This window comes from Danio rerio, chromosome 3, assembly GCF_052040795.2.
Source record: "Danio rerio strain M-AB ecotype USA chromosome 3, GRCz13ab, whole genome shotgun sequence".
NCBI classification, from domain to species: domain Eukaryota; kingdom Metazoa; phylum Chordata; class Actinopteri; order Cypriniformes; family Danionidae; genus Danio; species Danio rerio.
In genome coordinates this window covers 60,379,948-60,403,869 of record NC_141023.1, presented here as the reverse complement: position 1 = coordinate 60,403,869, position 23,922 = coordinate 60,379,948, and the positions used below count along the sequence as shown (strand labels likewise).

Genomic DNA, 23,922 nt, shown 5'->3' with positions numbered 1-23,922 from the left:
GCAGATATCTCTAACTGAGTTTTGACTAGTCACAATTGTAATTAGAGATGTCTCTAACTGAGTTTTTACTAGTCATAATACATTTGGAGATATCTTTAATTCGTCATATTTAGAGATGTTTACAAATATATTTGAAGATATCTCTAATTAATTTACTAATAGTCGAATTACAGTTGTAGATATCTTGAATTGGATTTTTGACGAGTCAAAACTCAGTTAGAGGTATCTGCAAATATTTTTCAATGGAAGTCAATGGAGGAATATGACTAGTCATAATATATTTGCAGATATCTCCAATCTGATTTCGTACTAGTTAGGGATGTAATAGTATTGTAAATACCGTCATACCGCAATATTACTTTTTTTCGATATTACCGAAGTCGCATGACTCGGTAAAACTATAGGTCTTCTGAGAAAATTTGCTCAGGCGAATGAAGCGAACGGGAGGTAGCTTAAACTACATTTCCCATCAGCCCAGGCGTGGCCATAATCCTTTGCGGTCTGTTGTCGCTACAGATCCAGTAATGCGGAAATGGAGTGTGCTGCTAGTAGCGGAGATGAAAAAAAGATGGAAATGATCGAACCTAAAGCGGGTGTTGTCGCCGCGCGCGTACTGAATAGCAGTGTTGTCGCGCGCGTTCTGATCAGCTGTGTTGTTGCGCGCGTATTGTAAAGCGCCGAGGGGGGGTTGAGCGCGCATACTCAAGAGCAGTGTTGTCTACTGAAGGGCTGGACGGAGGTTGTGTCGCATCGCGGGGGCACTTTTGATCGTTTTAAAAGGGCATTTTCTATCCAAGACTAAAAAGGGCATGTGCACTGCACAGGTTGAGCCCTATGTGTGCACGTGCCTGCAAGTTGGGGAATACGACTAATAGCAGTCATGGGGACTGCAGAAACACAGCACACTGTTCAGATTGATGCAGACATTGACTTGTACCGCAAAGAGACCTCTATCTCACTCATGGTTTGTCTTCTCAAGTGGGGGAAAGACAATGCACAACGTTACCCACTGCTGTCAACATGGGCCAAGTCATATCTCTGTCCCAGAATCCTCAGTCCCAAATGAGAGGGTTTTTTTCTGTTGCAGGGGACATTGTAAATACCCAGAGATACCAGCTTTTACCAGATTATAGTTATATGATAATTTTCCTTTAAACCCATCTCTATCTAAGTAAGTGAGTGAGTGATTAAATGTTGAATGTGATGAGTTTTCGACAATACTAAATTGAAACTTTATTTTTTTTACATGGTTTAATAATTTTTTGTTATTAAAATTGAAGTTCCTGTTTCAAAGCTTACAGATAGATGGCTAATTTGTATGTCATTGACACTTTTGGCACTTTTTTGGAGTATTTTCAAAAGTTTTGTTTTTCCTGTAAATGATTCAATAAATACCGTACCGTGACATTCATACCGAGGTATTACCGTACCGTGAAATTCTGATACCGTTACATCCCTAGTACTAGTACAATTGTAATTGCAGATATGTCTAATTGTCATTCTGACTAGTCGAATTATAATTATGACTAGTCAAAATATAATTATATCTCTAAATATATTTATGGATAGTCAGAACAAGGTTTAAATGATAAAACGGCTTGCCGTACGCTCTCATCCAGTAGCACAGTGGAGATTACTCTAGTTATATCCTTTCAGTCGTTTGTCATGCAGTGACATGCAGTCAAATATTTCGCCAAACAGTCCTTAGGGATGCGGTGACATGCAGTCAGATATTTCACCGGACAGATCCGCCACTTTTGGCGCTCATAAACAATCATAAAGCTCTCGTGCTGCAGGAATGAGGAGGTCTGCTGAAGGCGCGCAGCTGTCGTGCAGTGAGGAGTTTGCGTCTTTAATAAACTACGGCAGTTTGCGTTCACTGAACAGTAAGAATTATTAATAAATCCATATGAAACAGCCCCTTAAAAGTCACGTCTCGCTTTCGGTTTCGGGCCCAAGTGATCCGCGCTCAGGCACACCTCTTCCAACCGGGCCAGGGCCGGCCAAGTGAACCGTGCTTGAGCCCGATTCAGCGCACTCACACTTCTCAAATGATCCGGGAAACGGGACTGGGCACGGTACGGATGGCATAGTGTGAGTAGGCCCTGAGACGCTTTAAATTTTATGTGCTTGTATTTAACTGCTTTCACTGGCAAAACAATGGTAAAATGCCATTGGCTGCTTTTTTTAAGGGAGGAGCTACATTATGTCCTACACTCTCTTCTTGTTTAGAAGAAGATTGTCAAACATCGAATAAAAATCCTTTAATGATTTGTTGCTATTATCAGACCAACGCAACCCTAATTTTCACAGTTTGCACCACGTTGTTTAAATAGCAAATTTATTTGCACCACTTTATGGACTCATGGGTGTTCCGGTCTAAAATGGAGCTGTGATAAGGTGCATTGTTGGTGCATTGCTATTTTGAGAAACAGAAATAGAATGCGCCACTGACCAACAGAAGGCTGGTCTAAAGTCTATCGCAGAGGGCGTTGATTATGCGACTATTCAGATCAAAACGTTACACATTGCTTAATATACACAGGATATACAGCAATACACAAATACCTTTACATAAGAAAAAAAAAAACTACCTCCATGCCTTCATGTCTGGGGGCTTTTTTCAGTTTATTCATGATAATTTGCATTTGTATAGCATTATTATTATTATTATTAGTAGTAGTAGTAATAGTAGTAGTAGTAGTAGTATTTATATTATACACAATTACATTTGTCTTAATAAACACAAGTTTGGATTTGTCTACCTGTGGGATCTTGGAGATGTATGCATCATATGGGGCAAAATAATAGGACGTGTGTTTAGATATAAGTCCAACACACTTCATTGTTATTGTTCATTTATTCGTTTGCTGGAAATTAGAACTGAATTTAGAAACAGTTTTGAAACAAATCTTTGCGCTGAACAAACAAAATTAAATATGTAGGCTAATGGAGGTCTTCAGTAGAGTGCATGCAACACCGTTTCCTTATCCATGTAAGTAAAGGAGTAAAGAGTAAAAATAAAGTAAAGAAAAAGTTAAGAGGCTGAATGGAGGAGGCTCGTTCTTTATCCTCGCGCTGCAGATGGCCTGTTTAACTGTTTTCTCGTTAGTGGAGCATTCAGTTTTTCCACTTACAAAACCTGCCATGTAAATAGCAAATGTGCCATGGCGCGACACAAGTGACTTCTAAAGGGAACGTGAAATGAGAGTCTAATTGGTTTAGTGCACGTTATTCTCAAAACACACCCATAACTCATTATGGAAGAAACCTGTTAGACCATGCGCCGGGGCGTAGAGCATATTTTTCCGTCCTCAAAGTAGCAAAAGTGGATTCGGACATTTAGACTTTGCGACTAGATTGTTAAAATTGAGCCCTCTAATTTGCATGCCTACATACCTGTACTAAAGTTTTCGTATCAAACAAAATGTGTTGCCATGACAACGATTAGCCAAAACACATAATAAGTTTCACATTGTGGTGTAAACGGCCCCTTAATCTGAGCTGCTGCCCAGTGCCTCCCTCTCCAAACTCTTCAAAGCTCCAGAGCTGTCATAAAAGGCTGTTGCAATAATTGGGCCAACACAATCAGGAGAAGATCAGTTTTAAGATGGGTCTCAGGCACCTGGCTGCTGCCTTCAAAGGGCCGCTCCGGTCATAAAGCAGGCCGGCGAGGCGCACCTCTGTCAAGGGCACATCTGTAAAGCAGAGGCCGTTTACACCTGCAGGCCAGCCGTCTGCTCGCGACCGACCTCTGACCTGCAGAAAATGAGATCAGCCCTGCTCAGTCATGATAAAGTGTGTTGAGTGATTGACACTCGTGTCGTCCTGTCGCAGCTGCAGACGCTTCAGGCTGAGCTGGAGAAGGAGCGAGCCGACCGCAAGAGGAAGATTAGTAAAATGGAGGACTCACTCAGGTAAGATTTGCACATATCAGAGACATAATGACCATGTTTACATGGGCATCAGTAATCAAATAATTTGCTTTAATCTAAATAAAGCAATAATATGATTAAGGTGTTTACATGAGCTGCTTTTTGAATGTTCCTTTCATGATCCAGTTTTACATGGTATAGTGCAGTGTTTCTCAACCATGTACCTGGAGGGCCACCAACACTGCATGTTTTGGATGTCTCCTTTGTCACACTCATTACAGGTCTTTCAGTCTCAGCTAGTGAGCTGATGATCTGAATCAGGTGTGTTTGGTTAAGGAGTCATAGAAAATGTGCAGAGCTGGTGGTCCACCAGGAACGTGGTTGAGAAACACTGACTGCGTTTACATGGTCGATTTAAGCGTAATAATTTTTTTTTTTGCCTTAATCTGAATAAGACAATAATATGATTAAGGTGTTTACATGAGCTGCTTTTTGAATGTTCCTTTCATGATCCAGTTTTACATGGTATAGTGCAGTGTTTCTCAACCATGTACCTGGAGGGCCACCAACGCTGCATGTTTTAGATGTCTCCTTTGTCACACTCATTACAGGTCTTTCAGTCTCTGCTTGTAAGCTGATCATCTGAATCAGGTGTGTTTGGTTAAGGAGTCATAGAAAATTTGCAGAGCTGGTGGTCCACCAGGAACGCGGTTGAGAAACACTGAAAGTGTTTACACAGACATCAGTAATCAAGTTTTTTGCCTTAATCTAATAAGACAATAATATGATCAAGGTGTTTGCATGAGCTGCTTTTGGAATGTTCATTTCATGATCCAGTTTTACATGTTATAATGCAGTGTTTCTCAACCATGCACCTGGAGGACCACCAACACTGCATGTTTTGGATGTCTTCTTTGTCACACTCATTACAGGTCTTTCAGTCTCAGCTAGTGAGCTGATGATCTGAATCAGGTGTGTTTGGTTAAGGAGCAGAGCTGGTGACCCTCCAGGAACGTGGTTGAGAAACACTGACTGTGTTTACATGGGCATCAGTAATGGAATTATTTGCTTTAATCTGAATAAGACAATAATATACTTAAAGTGTTTACATGTTTTAGAATTTTCCTTTTATGTTCCCGTTTTACATGTTATAGTACAGTATTTCTCAACCACGTATCTGGAGTACCACCAACACTGCATGTTTTAGATGTCTCCTTTGTCACACTCATTACAGGTCTTTCAGTCTCTGCTAGTGAGCTGATGATCTGAATCAGGGGCCGGTTACACCAGCGTATAAAACGCTACAATGCACATAGCGTGATCCGTGCATTCTGCGTCTGGTGTGAACACAGCATAAATAGACGCATGAACATTTTGAGTTTACTTGCTTCATTCATGCGTCAAATCTGCTTCATTCGTGCTTTAAATTCACTTCACAATAGATGCAGATTTTCGTCATGGGCGGGGCTTCTGTCTGCTCGATGACTCTAGCTTCATTGCTAAATGGCTAAATGGATTTTATCGAGAGAATAACTGTGTTTATGTGCTTTATGAAGGCTGAAAAACAGCATCGATTCATTTGGAGCTGTGTCTGAGTCCACTAGATCCATTCAGAAGAGCACTCAGCTCTGTGAGTTCCTAAACTCCTCCAGAAACTATACCTGGATGATGACTGAGCAGTTTGATGAACTGTTGCCCGGTGATGGCAGGTGGATTTTACCCCGGGACACCAACAACAGGTGCTACGTCATAATCACGCCCCTACAATAGAAAGCTCCTGATAGGTTAACGCGGTGTCAATGTCTGCTTAGATTCAACTTGAGCGATTCATGCAAAACGCTGAACTTGCGCCGCTTTATTCGCCCAAGTCATGTCATTCGAGGCTTCTTGCACATCTGGTGTGAAAGTAGCATTAAAGGGACACTGAGTTGCAATTAATGTACTACTAAATATTTTTGTATTGCACCACTTAATTTAAATGTAACGCCAGGTTCCAACAAAATATTTACGGCATCCTCCCCCCGTGTATAACGATAGAAAAGAGATGATGGCAATGATCTCTCTCTACTCACTGCCTATTTCCTCACAAATCTCGCATAGTTTTTCAGTTTGTTTATGTAAACAAACTGCCTGGGTTTTTTATACAGTATATCCATTATATTTTATACAAAAAAATTGTAATACAGAATTTTAAAAAAATGTATTAGGTAAAATAATTTTTTTTTTAGTTTACTTAAAAGTTGTGAGGTAATGAGTTTGTCAGTATGATTTTATTATTTTATTTTATTTTTTAAATGTATTTTTTATTTTGTTTTCAGTCATTCCTTTTCTTTTCAGCTTAGTCCCTTTATTAATCTGGAGTCTGCCACAGCGGAATGAACCGCCAACTTATCCTGCTTATTTTTTTACGCAATGGATGCCCTTCCAGCTGCAACCCATCACTGGGAAATTAATTTAATTTTATTTTCATTTATGTTTATTTTATTTATTTATTTATTTATTTATTTATTTATTTATTTTATTTTATTTTATTTTATTTTATTTTATTTTTTATTTTTATTTATTTGTTTATTTATTTTATTTATTTTTTTATTTATCTTTTTTTACATTTTATTTCAGAAATTACCCGTTTATCACACAGCCCTAAAAGAACATCATTGTTTACACAAAAACATTTAGCAACAGCTTTTGTACATTTGTTCAACATTAATAATAATTTGAATCATTTTTTGTGAACCAAAGCATCATATTAGACTGATTTCCGATAGCTCATATGAAGCACTGAAGGCTGGAGTATATATTCGCTCAGACCTCGACTGCTCTGGGCCCTAATCTCCAGCCATGCTCCAGTATTGTTGTGTGCTCGCAGAGACCAGTAAAATGCGAACAATGCTGTGGTCTGGCCTGGATTACGGGGCTGTAGAAGAGGCTCTGCTTTAAGTCCTGTTTTGGGAAGGCCATCTTCTGGCCCACAGCAGAGTCTTCAGATGTGGACTAGCGTGGGGTTCCAGCCTGTGCTCCCGGAGCCCGAGGCCGACCGCAGGAATGCGTCAGGGAGATGTGGAAGTGGTTAGCGAGGCGTTCTGAGGAAGCTCGCAGGGTTTATGTGCCGGCTGGAATCACACACTTCACGTTAGATGCCGTTGGACTTCGTCTGGCCTCGCTTTTTTTTCACTGTCACTCATGAGCGAAACTCCCGACAAGCTGCGTGCTGCATTCGGGCCCAGATGTGAGATTATTTACACCCCTGGAGAACCTCCTATTTAGCTTGATGAATGACATCAGGCTGGATGCGATGAGCTCATTATTTGCTGTTTGTTTGTTTGTTTGTTTGGCCCTTGTCCTGGTGTATCATACACTCTTGGCAGACAGCGTACATGCTTAATTAGATTTCAGTCATTAACTCTGCCCGTGGACATGTGACATCATCAAAATTGGTCCTGAATGAACAGTTTTATAAGAATATCTTTCCATTACACACTTAACTTCTTCAACAATTTGTTTAAGTATTACTTAACATTAGTTTTCATAAACAATGCTCTGCAATAGAAAGCAAAAGCGGAAGGTGTACTGCGGAATTTCTTTAAAAATACAGTTTTATTCTGTATTGTAGTACAGAATGCGATCAAGTACCAATCAGTGCCAGCAATGTTTATTTTACATTTAAAATTGTCTTCCCAGGCCATGTTTAATTGTATAGGTGCTGTTTTCTGTATGTTCTTGGCTGTCTCTACACTCTCAGAAATAAAGGTACAAGAGCCGGGCTGGTATCTTTTTGAAAGGTACATTTTTGTACTTAAGGATCTTTATTGATACCTCAAGGGTACATATTAGTACCTAAAATGCACCGGTAACACTTTATAATAACTACACACTATAAATCATTTATTAAGCATTAGCAAATAGTGAACTCATTATCTGTTAAGCATTAACTCTACATTAATAAACGTTAGTAAGCAGTTTATAACTGCAGCTACAAACGCTCCATTCTTGAGTTATAAGCACCTATATAATATGTTTAATGATTGCATTTTCATACTCTGTTAATGGTTTATTTTTCAGTACTAAATTAAGTATCACATTATTTACAAACTGTTTGTATTTAAGAGTAGTTGAGGGTTTTTAGGATCATTCAGAATGAGTTAGTAAACGATTAATAAAATATTGAAATCAACGTTTATATGTCTTATTATTCAGGCATATGTTAATGGTTACTATATATGTTAATAAATGCTTTATTAACTCAACTTCATCCAGTTTTGTGACTTAATCTAAAGTGAGGACTGTTCATGCTTTATAAATCCCTTATAAATGACAAATAAAGGCTCAGTTAAATTCTAAACAGGAAAAAATACATTATTCATTCCTATTCAATTAAAGAGACACAAATGAAACTGTACTTCAAATGAAAAATAAATCTTTGCAACCTGATCTAAAATAGAATCACTGTAGAGTTTAAACATTACATCTTATTATAATGTTAAATTATTATATTGTTGTTGTTTTATCCAGTTGGATGTCATATTTTGACACTCCTGTTTAAACTTTACAGTAATTTTACTATTTAGAAAGATTGCACAGATTATCGTTCATTTGATTCTAATCCTTTAATAGTCATTTATAAGGGATTTATAAAGCATGAATAGTCCTTACTTTAGATTAGGTCACAAAACTGCATGAAGTTGAGTTAATAAAGCATTTACTAACATATTAGTTAACTATTAGTATATGCCTGAATAATAAGACATATAAATGTTGATTTCAATAGTTTATTTATAATTTACTAACTCATTCTAAATGATCCTAAAAACCCTCAACTACTCTTAGATCCAAATGGTTTGTGAATAATTCGATACTTAATTTAGTAATGCAAAATAAATCATTAACAGATTATGAAAATGCAATCATTAAACACATTATATAGGTGCTTATAAGTCAAGAATAGAGCATTTGTAGCTGCAGTTATAAACTGCTTACTAACGTTTATTAATGTAGAGTTAATGCTTAACGGATAATGAATTCACCATTTGCTAATGCTTAATAAATCATTTGTAGTGTGTAGTTATTATAAAGTGTTACCAATGTACCTCTTGAAATGTTTAGGTAGTAATGCTTACCTTTGACGTACCAATACACTTCAGTCAGAATTATTAGCCCTCTCTGCTTTATTTTTCTCCCCAATTTCTGTTTAACGAAGAGGATATTTTTAACACATTTCTACAGATAATAGTTTTCATAACTCATTTCTAATAACTGATTTATTTTATCTTTGCCATGATGACAGTAACTAATATTTGACTAGATATTTTTCAAGACACTTCTATACAGCTTAAAGTGACATTTAAAGGCTTAACTAGGTTAATAAGGTGAACTAGGCAGGTTAGGGTAATTAGTGTTGCAAGAACCAAAATAGAAATACGTGTTAATTTTTAGATTTATTTTAGAAAAATCTTGAGGAACACATTAAATGATGTTTGTTGTACTGTCTGCAAGGAAATACAAGTCAACGTAAATTTAGAAATTACTACTTTCTTTTTGTTTGCGATGTCCATTCACAAGCTACGAAGTATGTTTTGTTTTTCTTAAAAAAATAAGAAATATTTTGGAAGAAACATGCTTATTTTTAGAGGATTTTGTGTTATATTAGTACAGAGGAATAATTCGCATCCAGACCATTGTTATCGCAGAATAAACCCAGACAGGGTAATGGTGATCTTGAGTCACCCTGTTTATCTTAAGATAACAGCCAGCTATGTACATTATGTACATTGTGTACATTATGTACATTAACTATGTTATTACTTGTGTACTTGTGTACTTTCTCGGAAGTATCAGACACTAAATGTTGATTTAAAAGGTTTTAGCATTTAGTTGCTCACTTTATGTTTTCATGCAACTTTAAAACAAACATAGGGATTCAGTAAGGCCATTCAACATATTACACAGTATTGCATAATAAGTATGGTGATAAGAGACACTGATTTGAGATATAAAATTTGGTCCCACTTTATATTGTGTCCTTAACTAATATGTACTTACACAGAAATTAATAGTTTGTTACAATGTACTTATTGTGTAAATACATGTATTTACTGTGCACGCTTGATTAAATACATGTATGTAATTACATTTGTAATTAACTTCTGTAATTACATTTGTAAATACACTGTTGACCATCCCTTACACCTTAACCCACCCTTAAACCTACCCATGCCACCAAACCTGTCCATAACCCAACCTCTATCCCAACTCAAAAGCACCACAAGTGTTCTCAAATACATTATAAACACAGTAAGTACATTGTATTTATTTTTTGATGTATGTACATAGTAGTTAAAGACACTTAATATAAAGTGGGACCTAAAATTTTAACTTAAAAGCCATCACAATCCATAAAACAGTTCGTCACCTTGGAATGATAAGGTTCTATCTGCACTCTGAATGATTTTGTGATCTTGAGCTTCAAAGTTTTTGCATTCCACATAGCTAACAGTATGTGTGTAACAGTTCTCTTCAAACAATAACATGACAGAGACCTTAAATGTACTCTAAATGTAAATGATCAAACTTTGACATTTGCAAATTGGGTTAAACCAAACAGAGCACATGCAGATAGAACCTTCAGTTCTGAAGAGTCATTTTCCGCTTGGAATTATAAGGTTTTATCTGGCAAATCATTAATTAAAGCATAACTTTTCAAGAAAAAAAACAACAACAAATATTTAAGTAGGTGTTGTAACAAGATGTTAATGCTTAAAGTAAAAGCTTTGCTTGCTATAACATTTATTTAATGTTTTAGGAAGAATAAGTACAAAAGGCTGTGCTAAATATTTAGCAGTTGTTAATTTTATGTAATTAATATGGTAATTTTTATTGAATTTTATACTTTATTTGAATTACTGAATTCTGTTTATTGAGTTGTATGCCCCATGAATAAAGTATTTGCCTATCAAGGCTTAATATCAAATTAAAAGACTTTAAAAGGAAACAAACAATGAGCAAATGAGTTGAATAAGTACTGAAAAATGTTTCACTGACGATATGTACACAAATAAAAATATTTCACATTTTATATGTTACATTTTTTAAATAATTGTTTCTTTTTCAACCATGTAAAATTAAACATTTTATCTCAATGTAAAAAAAAAAAACAAACAAAAAAACTCTCACGCCTCGCTCTGACGCGCTGCTGCTGTGTGGGGTATGAAAGTTGTAATCTGTTAACATGGACTGTGAAAAACACGCGCTGCTTACGGTCTGCTCTTGCGGTGTGAAACAGGCTTAAGGTGACGAGTTTTTCTGACTAGAAAATGAGCACAGCAACAGTACACAATAGGAAGTATTCTCTTCTTTTGCTATTGACAGTAGATTGTTATCAGCTGACCAATCAGAATCAAGTATCCCATAGAGCCATGAAATAAATCAGATTTAAAATTGCATTGATCTAACACAGGGGTCACCAATCTCGGTCTAGGAGGGCCGGTGTCCCTGTAGGATTTAACTCCAACTTGCCTCAACACACCTGCCTGGGTGTTTCAACCATACCTAATAAGTCCTTGATTAGCCTGTTCAGGTGTGTTTAAATAGGGTTGGAGCTAAAATCTCCTGGACACCGGCCCTCCAGGAACAAGTTTGGTGACCACTGATCTAACATAAAGGGAACCAAAAAAATAATAATAATTCCAATTCTCCTAGCAGTTTATTTTGGAATCTTTTGTTTAAAATGGGAGCAAAAATGTGACAACTATTAAGCAAAATAAAAAAAAGAATCAGGTCTGGCTGTCACTGGCACATATGTAATTTAAACCCATTCCTGGACGTTTTGCATGTCTTGTTCCGTACTGCGCAACGCTTCCTTTCATCTGCTGAATTGTGTTTTTTTTTTCCCCTCTCTCTCTCTCTCTCTCTGCAGTTGCTTTAAAGTGTCGAGATGAAACGAGCGCAGTTATCTGACGTACATGTTAGTGTGCCAGACACACGGGTTAGGATGAATAAATTACCCCCGCATGAGCAACGAACAACACAGATGCCCATTTGTGTCAATAGGCAGCCGCGTTCACGCTGCAGTCCTCATCGAGCTAATTAAACAGTCATTGGGCTAACGAGCATCCAGAATCGGCGGTCTGCTACCTACCTGCCGTTCAGGGTCTTTTGGCCGCTTTAAAGTCAGCACAGAACTTCAAACGGCCAGCCAGCACACACATCAAGAGAGCACCGCCTGATAGTGGAGATCAGAGGATGAGCAGAGAAATTTAAACGAGATGAAACCGCATAAAATGCTGGCTGCTCACCGCATTATCTGCCGGCTGGCATGTTGGATACACTTTCCTTGGCATGTGTGTGATGGCGAGGCTGTGAAACGTGCGTAATATTTTGCGTGTACGTTTTAGGCCTTTGCGTGTGCGAATTTAAACGTGCGTGTGTGTATGGGCAGACGCAAGCAGCTGGTGCGCTGTTTGTTTTTCCTGAGCACCCTTCCCATCAAAAGCACCCACCCCCTTCCCAATGCAAATGAGAATCCATGCATTGTTTAACTTTCCGTTACTATGGCAATACCATAGCGAGTTACCCCACTTGAGGGGGGAAAAAAAAACAAGTTAGCTTTTTTGATCAGCGTGTCTGTCTGATCATCAGAGGAAATGCATATACACGATGAACAGTTGTGCTCGGGATGTTCAAAGTTCTCTCGCTTTTAGATGTTATTTTTGAAGAAAGCGATACAGAACTTCTGAGCTAAGCTTTTTTTTTTTTTTTTCGTCTTTTTGGCTCCTTTTATTTAACCGTACCATCCTTTTTAATCAACCCCAGCCAAGTCGGTGGATTATATCAGTTTAAGCCTCAACAAAACAGTCCCATTGCTGCAAATGACCCCACAGTGTGTTTGTCTTAAACGCTGCTCACATGAGGGGAGTGCAGCAGGGACATGTGCTCGACGAAGTTGTCCCACGTCTGCAGCTGCGGATCTCTTTGAGTCTCGGTTGCGGCCCAGTCCGGCTCTTGTGGGGGAGGAAGGGAAGGGGGCACATCCCTAGGGATTCAGAGGCCAACATCAAACGGACTAATCACTGCGGTCCTGCTGGATCAGACGGAGGATAAGAATAGGCAAGAAAATAAACCAGCTGGCCCTAAACTCGGTTCCTCGTTTTTGAAGATGATAGTGTTGCATTCCCTGGATGAACCGCAGATTAAACTCATCATTTGTATTCGCGCAAATCTCCTTTCCTAGCAAAACACGAGTTTGCTAAGCTCCTACAGACATAGACGAGACTAATTATTGTCTTTGTATTGGGATATGTATTTTTGTCAGGCTGAGTTGATGCTCCGAGCGAGGGAGAGTCCGTTCTTAGGGTGTGTTTGGAATGGCACAATATTTTTGCATTATGCAAAGCATATGAACTTTCTTTTGGCACGGTGAGCTAATGCAGTGCACACTATCTGAGGTAGAAAGAATATAGACAGTTTATGTCCAAATCTGTGTTAATAAAATCAGAATGAATCTTCTGTCGACACTAGCAACAGAGATTGTTGGCTTTATTGCGAAAGCACTTTTACAGTAAAAGTAAATGTTTTACTGAAGTGTTTAGCTCATGTGATCTGCCACCTGTTCCAAATGGCAAGAGCAGTGTGTGTGTGCAACCAGCAGTGCAACTTGGCCATATGCATCGATTCAGGGTGTATTCACACCTGTTTTTTTTATTTTTATATTGGTTTGATTAAATCATACTCAATTTTGTTTCTGCCTTTGGTGCAGATTTTTTTGGGCAGGTGTAAATAGAGTAATCACACTCTTGTGCACAGCAAAGAAATTAACAGAGACACAGCTGAAGAGTTAGGGCTCTATTTTAGCAAGGTGCAGGTGGACTTAAGGAGTGTCTGATTCCACTTTCGCAATTTTAAAAACTGTAAAAACAGTCACGCATAGTTTAAAAGAATTGTCCTTATCTTCGTAGTTGTGTTTTGGGCATAACGTGCATTAAACCAATCAGAATTTCATCCTTCATTCCCTTTAAGAGCAGGTTGCTGTCATGCCATGGCACATTTGCCATTCACAAATGCACCCTTTTAAGCAGAAAAACTCACTGGCACATTTGCTATTTAAACAACACGGTGCAGAACATAACAATGATATCTGCACTGGGCTCAAACTAGCAAAAAACACTTGTTCACGCCTAGTGCCACATTGCACCAGGTGTGTGAGAAGGCCCTTGGCCTGCTCGATACGCTTCCAAGCAAACCCTAGTATGGTTTGTTTAAAGGGGTGGTGTTTGTTATTTAAGATGTAGAACGCACGGAAAGCGGCTGCATAGTGAGACACTGCATCGCTGGTGATGATTGTGGGTGTTCACAGTGGTTTGACTGATAAATATGAATTTGTAGCTAAATTGTTATCGGTGCCAAAACAGCATTTTCCGTTGTTTACATCCTTGTTTATGTCCTTGCCACAACATAGCGTTAACGCTAGAAACTGTGCGTGTAATAGATCAATTTTAACAAATAAAAATAATTTTTTCTCAAACAACAGCTTCTATTATGGTTGGAGCTGCTCCTTCTTTGAGGAGTTTTTAGCCGAATCCATCACTGAACTGGGAGAGATTCTGGAAGCTGTCCTTTGTCAAATGCTAGAGCTATATACATATATTTAATATTTATAATTATATAATATATATTTATAATTTTCTGGAACATAATTAAAATTAAACTGTAAGCACTTCTGTCTTTGTGCCGTGTCCTTTGGAAGCCCAGATACAATAACAGAAGAAGCTCTGTGGAAAAAAAAAATAAAAAACAGCGTTTGGACGCATTTGAGCATTTAACGCATTTAACTTTACAGCACATCTGGCCACGTCCCTTTACTGCATGGGATAAGTGAGCATGGTATATGCACGTAACCTGAAGCATTTGTGATCTCACCAACCCAGATGTATTTTTTGCAGTCCCCAAACTTTGTTTACTGTAGGCTTTGCTAAGCTAACTTTATAAAAGCTAATGTCTCCCTTTGCATTGATCTTTGAGCATATTACATTCGGAGATGTTGTTTATGTTCACAGCTATATTACGCATCAACTAGTTTAAAATATAACATTGTAGTGGACAACCCCTTTAAGGTGTGAATATGGTCTGACCTCAATCCTAACTTTAGCAGAAAGCCATGCACTTTTTGCAATATTAGGATCCCATAGGCTCAGTTGTTCACCTGTGGTCTTTACCTTTACTAAGCAAACATCATCTGCAGTTTACAATGAACCAACAAACCCCATTCTATCCCAGCTCTAGCTCTGATACAAGTTTTATTTATAGATTAAAGAAAAAGGCATTGACTGTTCTTCATTTGTCTGAAGTAACTAGTGTACCGTTATAACTGAAATGTGTATATTTATAACGGAGAGATGCTGGACAACGCAGATGAGAATCCATGTGCAGTTTATTAGAATCCACATGCAATTATTGTGAGTAGTCGTGCAGGCAATGGTCAACAACAGGGACAAAGAGGAGCATGTAGGTAATCCAAAGCGTAGTCAGAAACAGGCAAATTGTCAGGACATGTGGCAAGGCAAACAAGGAAAATTGCTTAGTAATGCTACACAGGGTAAAACAAGGCTCAGCAAAGTGTGTGTGTGTGTGTGTGTGTGTGTGTGTGTGTGTGTGTTTGAGAGAGAGAGAGAGAGAGAGAGAGATGAATATAAAGTCCATATAATATGTCCATGATGAGTTACCAGCTATGTGTGTGTAATCAGAGGGAATCAGGAACTGGTGTGTGTGTGAGGTGCATGATGGCATTTGTAGTCCAGTTCTGTTACAAATTTGTAGTTCTCTAAGGATTAGATTGCTGGTGATTGTGATGATAATACACATTTCATGACCGCATTGCTCTTTAATTGTGCATGTCTAGACTTGAAATAAATAACTTGTGTGATATGTGAATGGTTCGTTGGAGATCTAGAGCCTCTGGACAACGGAGCTAATGGTTACATGGCAAACACCACACCGCAGGTGCGCAAGCATTTACACGTGTGGTTTTGTTTACAATATTTATTTTGCTTTCCAAAAGGGTGAACTGCACAAAAAAATTAAATTAAATTAAAATAACAGTGTGTTTGGTCTGATGTGAAAACATCCTTAACTACTGTGTCAGTAGCTATGTTTCCGTCCACCTGTTTTTATGTGCATTTTTAATGTGCTGCATATACATTTTGAAAATGCGCTTAAATAAACGGATGTGCATATCTGAGTAGGTTACTTTTTGTTAGATAAGAAAAAATGCATGTAAACATTTACCAAACAAATTCCAGTATGCACATTAAAACGTGATTTTGTTAAAAGAGATCTTTTTGCAAACCCACCAGAGGCCGCTGTGTACGTTTTTTAAGATCTCAGATTTCTCTAGTGAGTGCCATTCGTGCCTGTTCTTGCGTAAATCCACCACCACCGCTGTCAACTGACAGCCTGACTGACTGAGCGACCGATGCACCCACCCACCGCCTTCCCTAAACCCAACCGATAGTGTTTTAAAAAGCACTGATTGGCCCTACCATCCACTTCCCTAAATCCAACTGACAGTGTTTGGAAAATAAAACCACAAGAGGAAAGTCTTCGTGGCAGCATGATTTTTATCGTGTTTCAGATTTTACCACAATCTCAAATCAAATCAAAATCAAAGCAAATCACTTTTATTGTCACATCATCACTACTCACGTGTGCTATGATGAGTAAAAAGCTTAGGTGCTGGCTCCAAACATTACAAAATACAGATAGTGCAAATACAACGACAGTGCAAAATACAGACAGTGCAAATACAACGACAATGTGAAATTGACAGCGATATGTACAATGAATAGGTGTCCACATAGTTGTAGGCAGTATTGTTTCAAGTATGGATTGGTTAAAGTGCAGTGCATGCTACGTATTGATGGTGTGCAGTAATGGGTATGGAAGAGTCTGTGTGGGGGTGTGTTAAGTGTTCTTACCCTTTTTTTGTCTTACCTGCTTTCTGGAACAGTTTTTTTGCCAGACTTGAAGCTTGTCTTCATGTTAAACTCCGCTTTACGTCTCAAACTCTCAGCGGTCAGCTGGTAAGTGTAAAAAGGAACGACATCATACTGCCCTGTAGCGTTCTTTTTAAAGATGAAATACAGCCGCACATACCTCTGGCTACATAATGGCTCCATTATTTGGGATCTCGAGAAATGTATATAGGGCCACGTTTTCAGAATGAGCCTATGTTGAAGAGATCATGCGGTGCTGAAAATGTGTGTGTATGAACAAAACCAGCATGCTGACCTCATTGTAAAACATCTGAAATGGTCTAAAACGCCTTAACCATTTCAGTATTAGTTTTATTATATTATTAATGACCGCCAGAACTGTTAAAAGCATCTGTGCTCTGCGTCTCACTGCCTTCAAACGCCACCACATGTTTATTGCGTGTCCGCATTGTCTTCTGAGGCATAAGTAGTTTATTCAATAAAGAAAAGATCCATGCAGCTTCAGCAAATTCTGTTTTTATTTTTAATATTTTATATAATCAGTTGAAGTCAGAATTATTAGCCCCCTTCAAATTTTTTATTCTTTTTTATTGCGTGTCCGCATTGTCTTCTGAGGCACAAGTAGTTTATTAAATAAAGAAAAGATTCACGCAGCTTCAGCAAATTCTGTTTTTATTTTTAATATTTTATATAATCAGTTGAAGTCAGAATTATTAGCCCCCTTCAAATTTTTTATTCTTTTTTATTGCGTGTCCGCATTGTCTTCTGAGGCACAAGTAGTTTATTAAATAAAGAAAAGATTCACGCAGCTTCAGCAAATTCTGTTTTTATTTTTAATATTTTATATAATCAGTTGAAGTCAGAATTATTAGCCCCCTTCAAATTTTTTATTCTTTTTTATTGCGTGTCCGCATTGTCTTCTGAGGCACAAGTAGTTTATTAAATAAAGAAAAGATTCTGTCAGGGTAGAAAGGGAACAGATTCAAATGCAGGTGACACAAATTTATTCTTCTCAAAAAAACACAAAATATCCTCAAAAGGCAGTTCAAAACTCAAAAAACTGGACTCAGAAATCGGCGCAGTTCCGGGCGCTACCACCAGATGGCAGGAGAGCGCTCCCAAGGCTTCACTGGGCAGCAGAAGGAGAGATGAAAGGAATAAGAGGAGTTCCGGATAATACCGCCAGGGGGCGATAGAGCGATACCAGACGCTCGGCCAGCACCGGAGAAGAAGAGCCTTACGGGGTACTGCTGGGCGTTCTCCCTTGGTGGAGATTCAGTAGCGAGAATGGGACAGCCAGACCAAACCACAGCGAGCCGGATGACAGGACAAAGTATCAAAATAAAGTAAGGAGAGAAAAAACGAAACCAAAACAAGCAGGAGCTTGGAGTCTGGGGAAACAGGACACGACAAGACAGATTACTCACAATGGATATTAGCTTACAAGCCTCACGAGCATGCAAAACGGACTGACGAAAGACAAGAGACGAGAGGAGACTAAATAGGGGAGAAATCAAGCAGCAACAGGTGAAGGAGAGGATCGCAAATTGATTACCAGGTCTCTAAGGCGGGGAAACAAAAAGCACGCGGACAAGAAGCACGTGGCCAGCTGTCAAAACAAACCCACGTGCTCCAAACACACAAAGACAACGCAAACAGGTAAGTGATTCCATACTCTTAACAGTACCCCCCCCTCCCAGGGGCGCCACCTGGCGCCCCCAGAAGGGGCTCACCTCGCCGCCGATGGAAGTCCACGATCAACGACCGGTCCAAGATGTCCCGTGCCGGAATCCAAGACCTCTCCTCCGCACCATAGCCCTCCCAGTCCACGAGGTATTGGAAACCCCGACCACGACGTCTCCGGTCAAGGAGTCTCTTCACAGTATAGACCGGAGTGCCGTCCACCAGACGAGGGGGAGGTGGAGCCGGGGAAGTAACAGGGTTGAGTGGGGATTTGATAACAGGCTTTACCCTGGATACATGAAAAACAGGGTGAACCCGACCAAGAGTGCAAGGAAGCTTGAGCCGAACCGTCACTGGACTCAAGACTTTAGTGATTCGGTATGGCCCAATGAACCTGGGTGCCAGCTTGCGAGAAGGCACACGGAGAGGCAGGTCCCTTGTAGACAGCCAAACCTTTTGACCACAAACAAAAAGGGGAGCAGGAGTCCGGTGGCGGTCAGCCGCCCTCTTAGTTCGTCTGGAAGCCTGGGCCAAGGCCTCCTTAGCCCTCCTCCATGTGTGGCGACACCTTCGGACAAAGGCCAAGGCAGACGGAACAGCGGCATCGGGTTCCTGAGCGGGGAACAAAGGGGGTTGATAACCAACAGAACATTGGAAAGGGGACATACCTGTAGAAGCTACCGGCAGGGAGTTGTGGGCATATTCAATCCAAGACAACTGCTGGCTCCAAGAGCCCGGATTTTGAGACACCAGACAGCGGAGACTTCTCTCAAGATCCTGATTGGCTCGTTCAGTTTGCCCATTGGTCTGGGGGTGAAAACCTGAGGACAGACTCGTAGAGGCCCCGATCTGTCTACAGAACTCTTTCCAAAACCGGGAGACAAATTGGGGTCCTCTGTCAGAGACCACATCCATCGGAAGGCCATGAATCCGGAAGACGTGGTCAACTACCGCCTGAGCAGTCTCCTTGGCTGATGGGAGTTTGGGTAAAGGGATAAAATGGGCCGCTTTAGAGAAACGGTCCACCACTGTTAAGATTACAGTGTTACCTCTCGATGGGGGTAGGCCAGTGATAAAATCAAGAGCCACATGTGACCAGGGTCGAGAGGGAATGGGAAGGGGACGTAACAGACCAATGGGTGGCCGATTAGATGTCTTATTCTGGGCACATACAAAACAAGCCAATACAAACTGTCTGACGTCTTGGGCCATTGAAGGCCACCAAAATCGCTGTTGGATATTGACCAGCGATCTCCGGACTCCTGGGTGACAGGCTACTCTGGACTCATGACCCCACTGGAGTACTTCGGATCTTAAACTGGCTGGCACAAATAGCCTTCCCTCTGGACACCCTTCTGGAGCTCCCCCTCCTCGCACGGCCTCCTCTACCCGCCGTTCGATGTCCCAGGAGAGAGTTCCCACCACCACCTCTCTAGGAAGGATGGCTTCGGGGGTAGCCTCTCCTCCTGGCACATCAAACAGGCGGGAGAGTGCATCAGGTTTTATATTTTTGGACCCAGGCCGGTATGAGAGGGAAAAATTAAAGCGTCCGAAGAAAAGTGCCCATCGGGCCTGACGGGAACTCAATCTCTTGGCTGAACGGATATATTCTAGATTTTTGTGGTCCGTCCAGACCAAGAACGGTTGTGCCGCCCCCTCCAACCAGTGGCGCCACTCACCCAGGGCCAGCCTGACCGCCAGCAGCTCTCTGTTACCAATGTCATAGTTTCGTTCGGCTGGGCTCAGACGGTGAGAGAAGAAGGCACACGGATGCACCTTCCCATCCCTAGAGGATCGCTGAGATAAGACCGCGCCTATCCCGACCTCCGAGGCATCCACCTCAACGATAAACTGCCGTTTAGGATCTGGAAGACAAAGGACAGGAGCAGTGATGAAACGGGACTTGAGAACATCAAAGGCCTCCTGTGCCTGACTGTGCCATATAAACGGTACCTTAGGTGAGGTGAGAGCCGTTAAGGGTGCAGCGACCGAGCTAAAGTTCCGGATGAACCGTCTATAAAAGTTGGCAAATCCAAGGAACCGCTGCAGAGCCTTACGAGAGTCAGGGACTGGCCACTTGGCAACGGCCCTTACCTTAGCGGGATCAGCCTTAATGCCCTCCGTCGAGACAATATGCCCCAGGAACGAAACAGACTTGCTGTGGAACACGCACTTCTCCGCTTTGACATACAGCTGGTTTTCCAGCAGCCGCTGTAGCACCTGGCGGACATGCTGAGTGTGTACCTGTTCTGACTCAGAAAAGATAAGAATATCGTCAAGGTACACAAAGACAAATCTGTTTACCATGTCTCTCAGCACATCGTTCACCAGGGCCTGGAAGACTGCAGGGGCATTGGTGAGCCCGAAGGGTAGAACTCGGTATTCAAAATGCCCCGTTGGTGTGTTGAACGCAGTCTTCCACTCATCCCCCTCACGTATCCGGATCAGGTGATAGGCATTACGGAGGTCTAGTTTAGTAAAGACCTTGGCTCCCTGCAATAACTCAAAGGCAGAAGACATTAAAGGCAGAGGATACCTGTTCTTAACAGTAATGTCATTAAGGCCTCTGTAGTCAATACAAGGGCGCAGAGAACCATCCTTCTTTTTAACAAAGAAGAACCCAGCCCCGGCTGGAGAGGAAGAGGGACGGATGAGGTCGGCTTCTAAAGACTCTCGAATATACCGGTCCATAGCCTCTCTCTCAGGAGCAGAAAGGGAATACAATCGACCCTTTGGCGGAGAAGTGCCTGGGAGGAGTTCGATGGCACAATCGTATGGCCGGTGCGGAGGCAAGGAAGTGGCTCGAGACTTGCTGAAGACCTGGCGAAGATCGTGGTACTCCACCGGGACTCCAGAGAGATCCACCCTCTCCATCTGAAACACATGAGACACAGAACCAGGACACGGAGCAGGACCAAGACAAACAGCAAGACAAGACTGACTCCAAGACAACACAGAATTCCCTGACCAATCAACGTGAGGGTTGTGTTTACTTAACCACGGGTGCCCCAATACCACTGGAGCACTCGGGGAGTCGAATAAATAAAAAGTAATAACCTCACGGTGATTTCCAGAGACTATCAAACTTACAGAGGGGGTAGAGTGGGTGATGGATGTGATGGCAAACCCATTAAGGGAGCGCACAGTGATGGGAGAGGAGAGAGGAATGGCTGGGATGCCCCAAGATCTGGCCGTGGTGCTGTCCAAAAAGTCTCCCTCAGCTCCAGAGTCAAGCAAGGCAGGACAAGAGTGAGTCAATCCATTGAACTGGACTGAGACTGGGAGACAGGTGCGTTGTGTGGGGGTGTCGAAACAAGGGAGAGTGCCCACCAGAATCCCCCGGTTTACTGATGGGCTGGAGCTTTTAAAGGACACTGCAATGCTCTGTGACCCGGCTTCCCACAGTACAGGCAAAGGCCTCGAGCCAGACGAAGCCGCTTCTCCTCAACAGTCAGTCGAAGACGACCTAATTGCATCGGCTCTGGTGAGGTGGTAGGTAATGGGGTACGAGGATCATTTGAAGGGCCCTCATTCATCCATGAGGCACCAGAGACTCGTCTATGCTGGCGACGATGCAGTCGGGCCTCCACCCGAAGAGCGAGATCCACCAGGGCATCAAAGTCTCGGGGAAGGTCATGAGTGGCAATCTCATCTTGTATGTAGTCATCCAGACCATCCCTAAATCTGGCACGAAGAGCCGCCTCATTCCATGTGCAGGCAGCTGCCAGGGTTCTGAACAGAACAAAATAATCAGTAACCGAGCGTCCTCCCTGACTCAGCTGGGCCAGTTGGGAGGCTGCTTCATCTCCCTGGGCGGATCGGTCAAACAGCTTGGTCATTTCTGCACGGAAGTCCTCAAACATGGCACAGAAAGGGGCACGTGCATCCCACACTGCTGTTGCCCAATCACAGGCCCTGCCCTTAAGAAGGGTGATTACAAACGCCACCTTTGACTCTTCAGTTACATAGCGACGGGGCTGTAGAGCGAATACTAGGGAGCACTGTGAGAGGAATGCCCGGCAAGAACTAGGATCCCCGTCATAGGGCGGTGGGTTGTTGGCGTGAGGTTCAGGTTCGAGATGAGGAATAGCCACCTGTCTGCCACCCCGGGCATTCTCATGAAGCTCCTGAATTTGAGCATTAAGCTCGATTACTTCGGCCCTTAACATCTCCACCTCCTGCGAGGCTGCATTTAACTGTGTAGCGTGCTGGCCAAGGAGAATGCCCTGCTGTGCCACTGCGTTTCTTACATGCTCAGCACCTGCTGAATCCATAATTTGGTCAGTCCGTTCTGTCAGGGTAGAAAGGGAACAGATTCAAATGCAGGTGACACAAATTTATTCTTCTCAAAAAAACACAAAATATCCTCAAAAGGCAGTTCAAAACTCAAAAAACTGGACTCAGAAATCGGCGCAGTTCCGGGCGCTACCACCAGATGGCAGGAGAGCGCTCCCAAGGCTTCACTGGGCAGCAGAAGGAGAGATGAAAGGAATAAGAGGAGTTCCGGATAATACCGCCAGGGGGCGATAGAGCGATACCAGACGCTCGGCCAGCACCGGAGAAGAAGAGCCTTACGGGGTACTGCTGGGCGTTCTCCCTTGGTGGAGATTCAGTAGCGAGAATGGGACAGCCAGACCAAACCACAGCGAGCCGGATGACAGGACAAAGTATCAAAATAAAGTAAGGAGAGAAAAAACGAAACCAAAACAAGCAGGAGCTTGGAGTCTGGGGAAACAGGACACGACAAGACAGATTACTCACAATGGATATTAGCTTACAAGCCTCACGAGCATGCAAAACGGACTGACGAAAGACAAGAGACGAGAGGAGACTAAATAGGGGAGAAATCAAGCAGCAACAGGTGAAGGAGAGGATCGCAAATTGATTACCAGGTCTCTAAGGCGGGGAAACAAAAAGCACGCGGACAAGAAGCACGTGGCCAGCTGTCAAAACAAACCCACGTGCTCCAAACACACAAAGACAACGCAAACAGGTAAGTGATTCCATACTCTTAACAGATTCACGCAGCTTCAGCAAATTCTGTTTTTATTTTTAATATTTTATATAATCAGTTGAAGTCAGAATTATTAGCCCCCTTCAAATTTTTTATTCTTTTTTATTGCGTGTCCGCATTGTCTTCTGAGGCACAAGTAGTTTATTAAATAAAGAAAAGATTCACGCAGCTTCAGCAAATTCTGTTTTTATTTTTAATATTTTATATAATCAGTTGAAGTCAGAATTATTAGCCCCCTTCAAATTTTTTATTCTTTTTTATTGCGTGTCCGCATTGTCTTCTGAGCAACACGTAGTTTATTAAATAAAGAAAAGATTCACGCAGCTTCAGCAAATTCTGTTTTTATTTTTAATATTTTATATAATCA

General features: G+C 41.3%; 1 protein-coding gene across 13 annotated transcripts in view; it reads left to right on the top strand.

Annotated features, from left to right (window-relative positions):
• Window positions 1-23,922, top strand: part of cep112 (centrosomal protein 112) — a 349,706-nt gene that overhangs the window by 116,799 nt on the left and 208,985 nt on the right. For 11 of the 13 annotated variants that reach the window (XR_015479978.1, XR_015479979.1, XR_015479977.1 and 8 more), the window contains exon 17: window positions 3,838-3,917. Coding sequence is in view for 4 of the 13 variants with exons in the window: in NM_001327791.1 (NP_001314720.1) it covers window positions 3,838-3,917 (80 nt within the window). In the remaining 9 variants the exon portion in view is untranslated. Of the gene's footprint in view, window positions 1-2,110; window positions 3,010-3,837; window positions 4,487-5,109; window positions 5,303-23,922 lie in introns of those variants that run through there. The other 2 variants (XR_015479983.1, XR_015479984.1) reach the window with 2 other exon arrangements.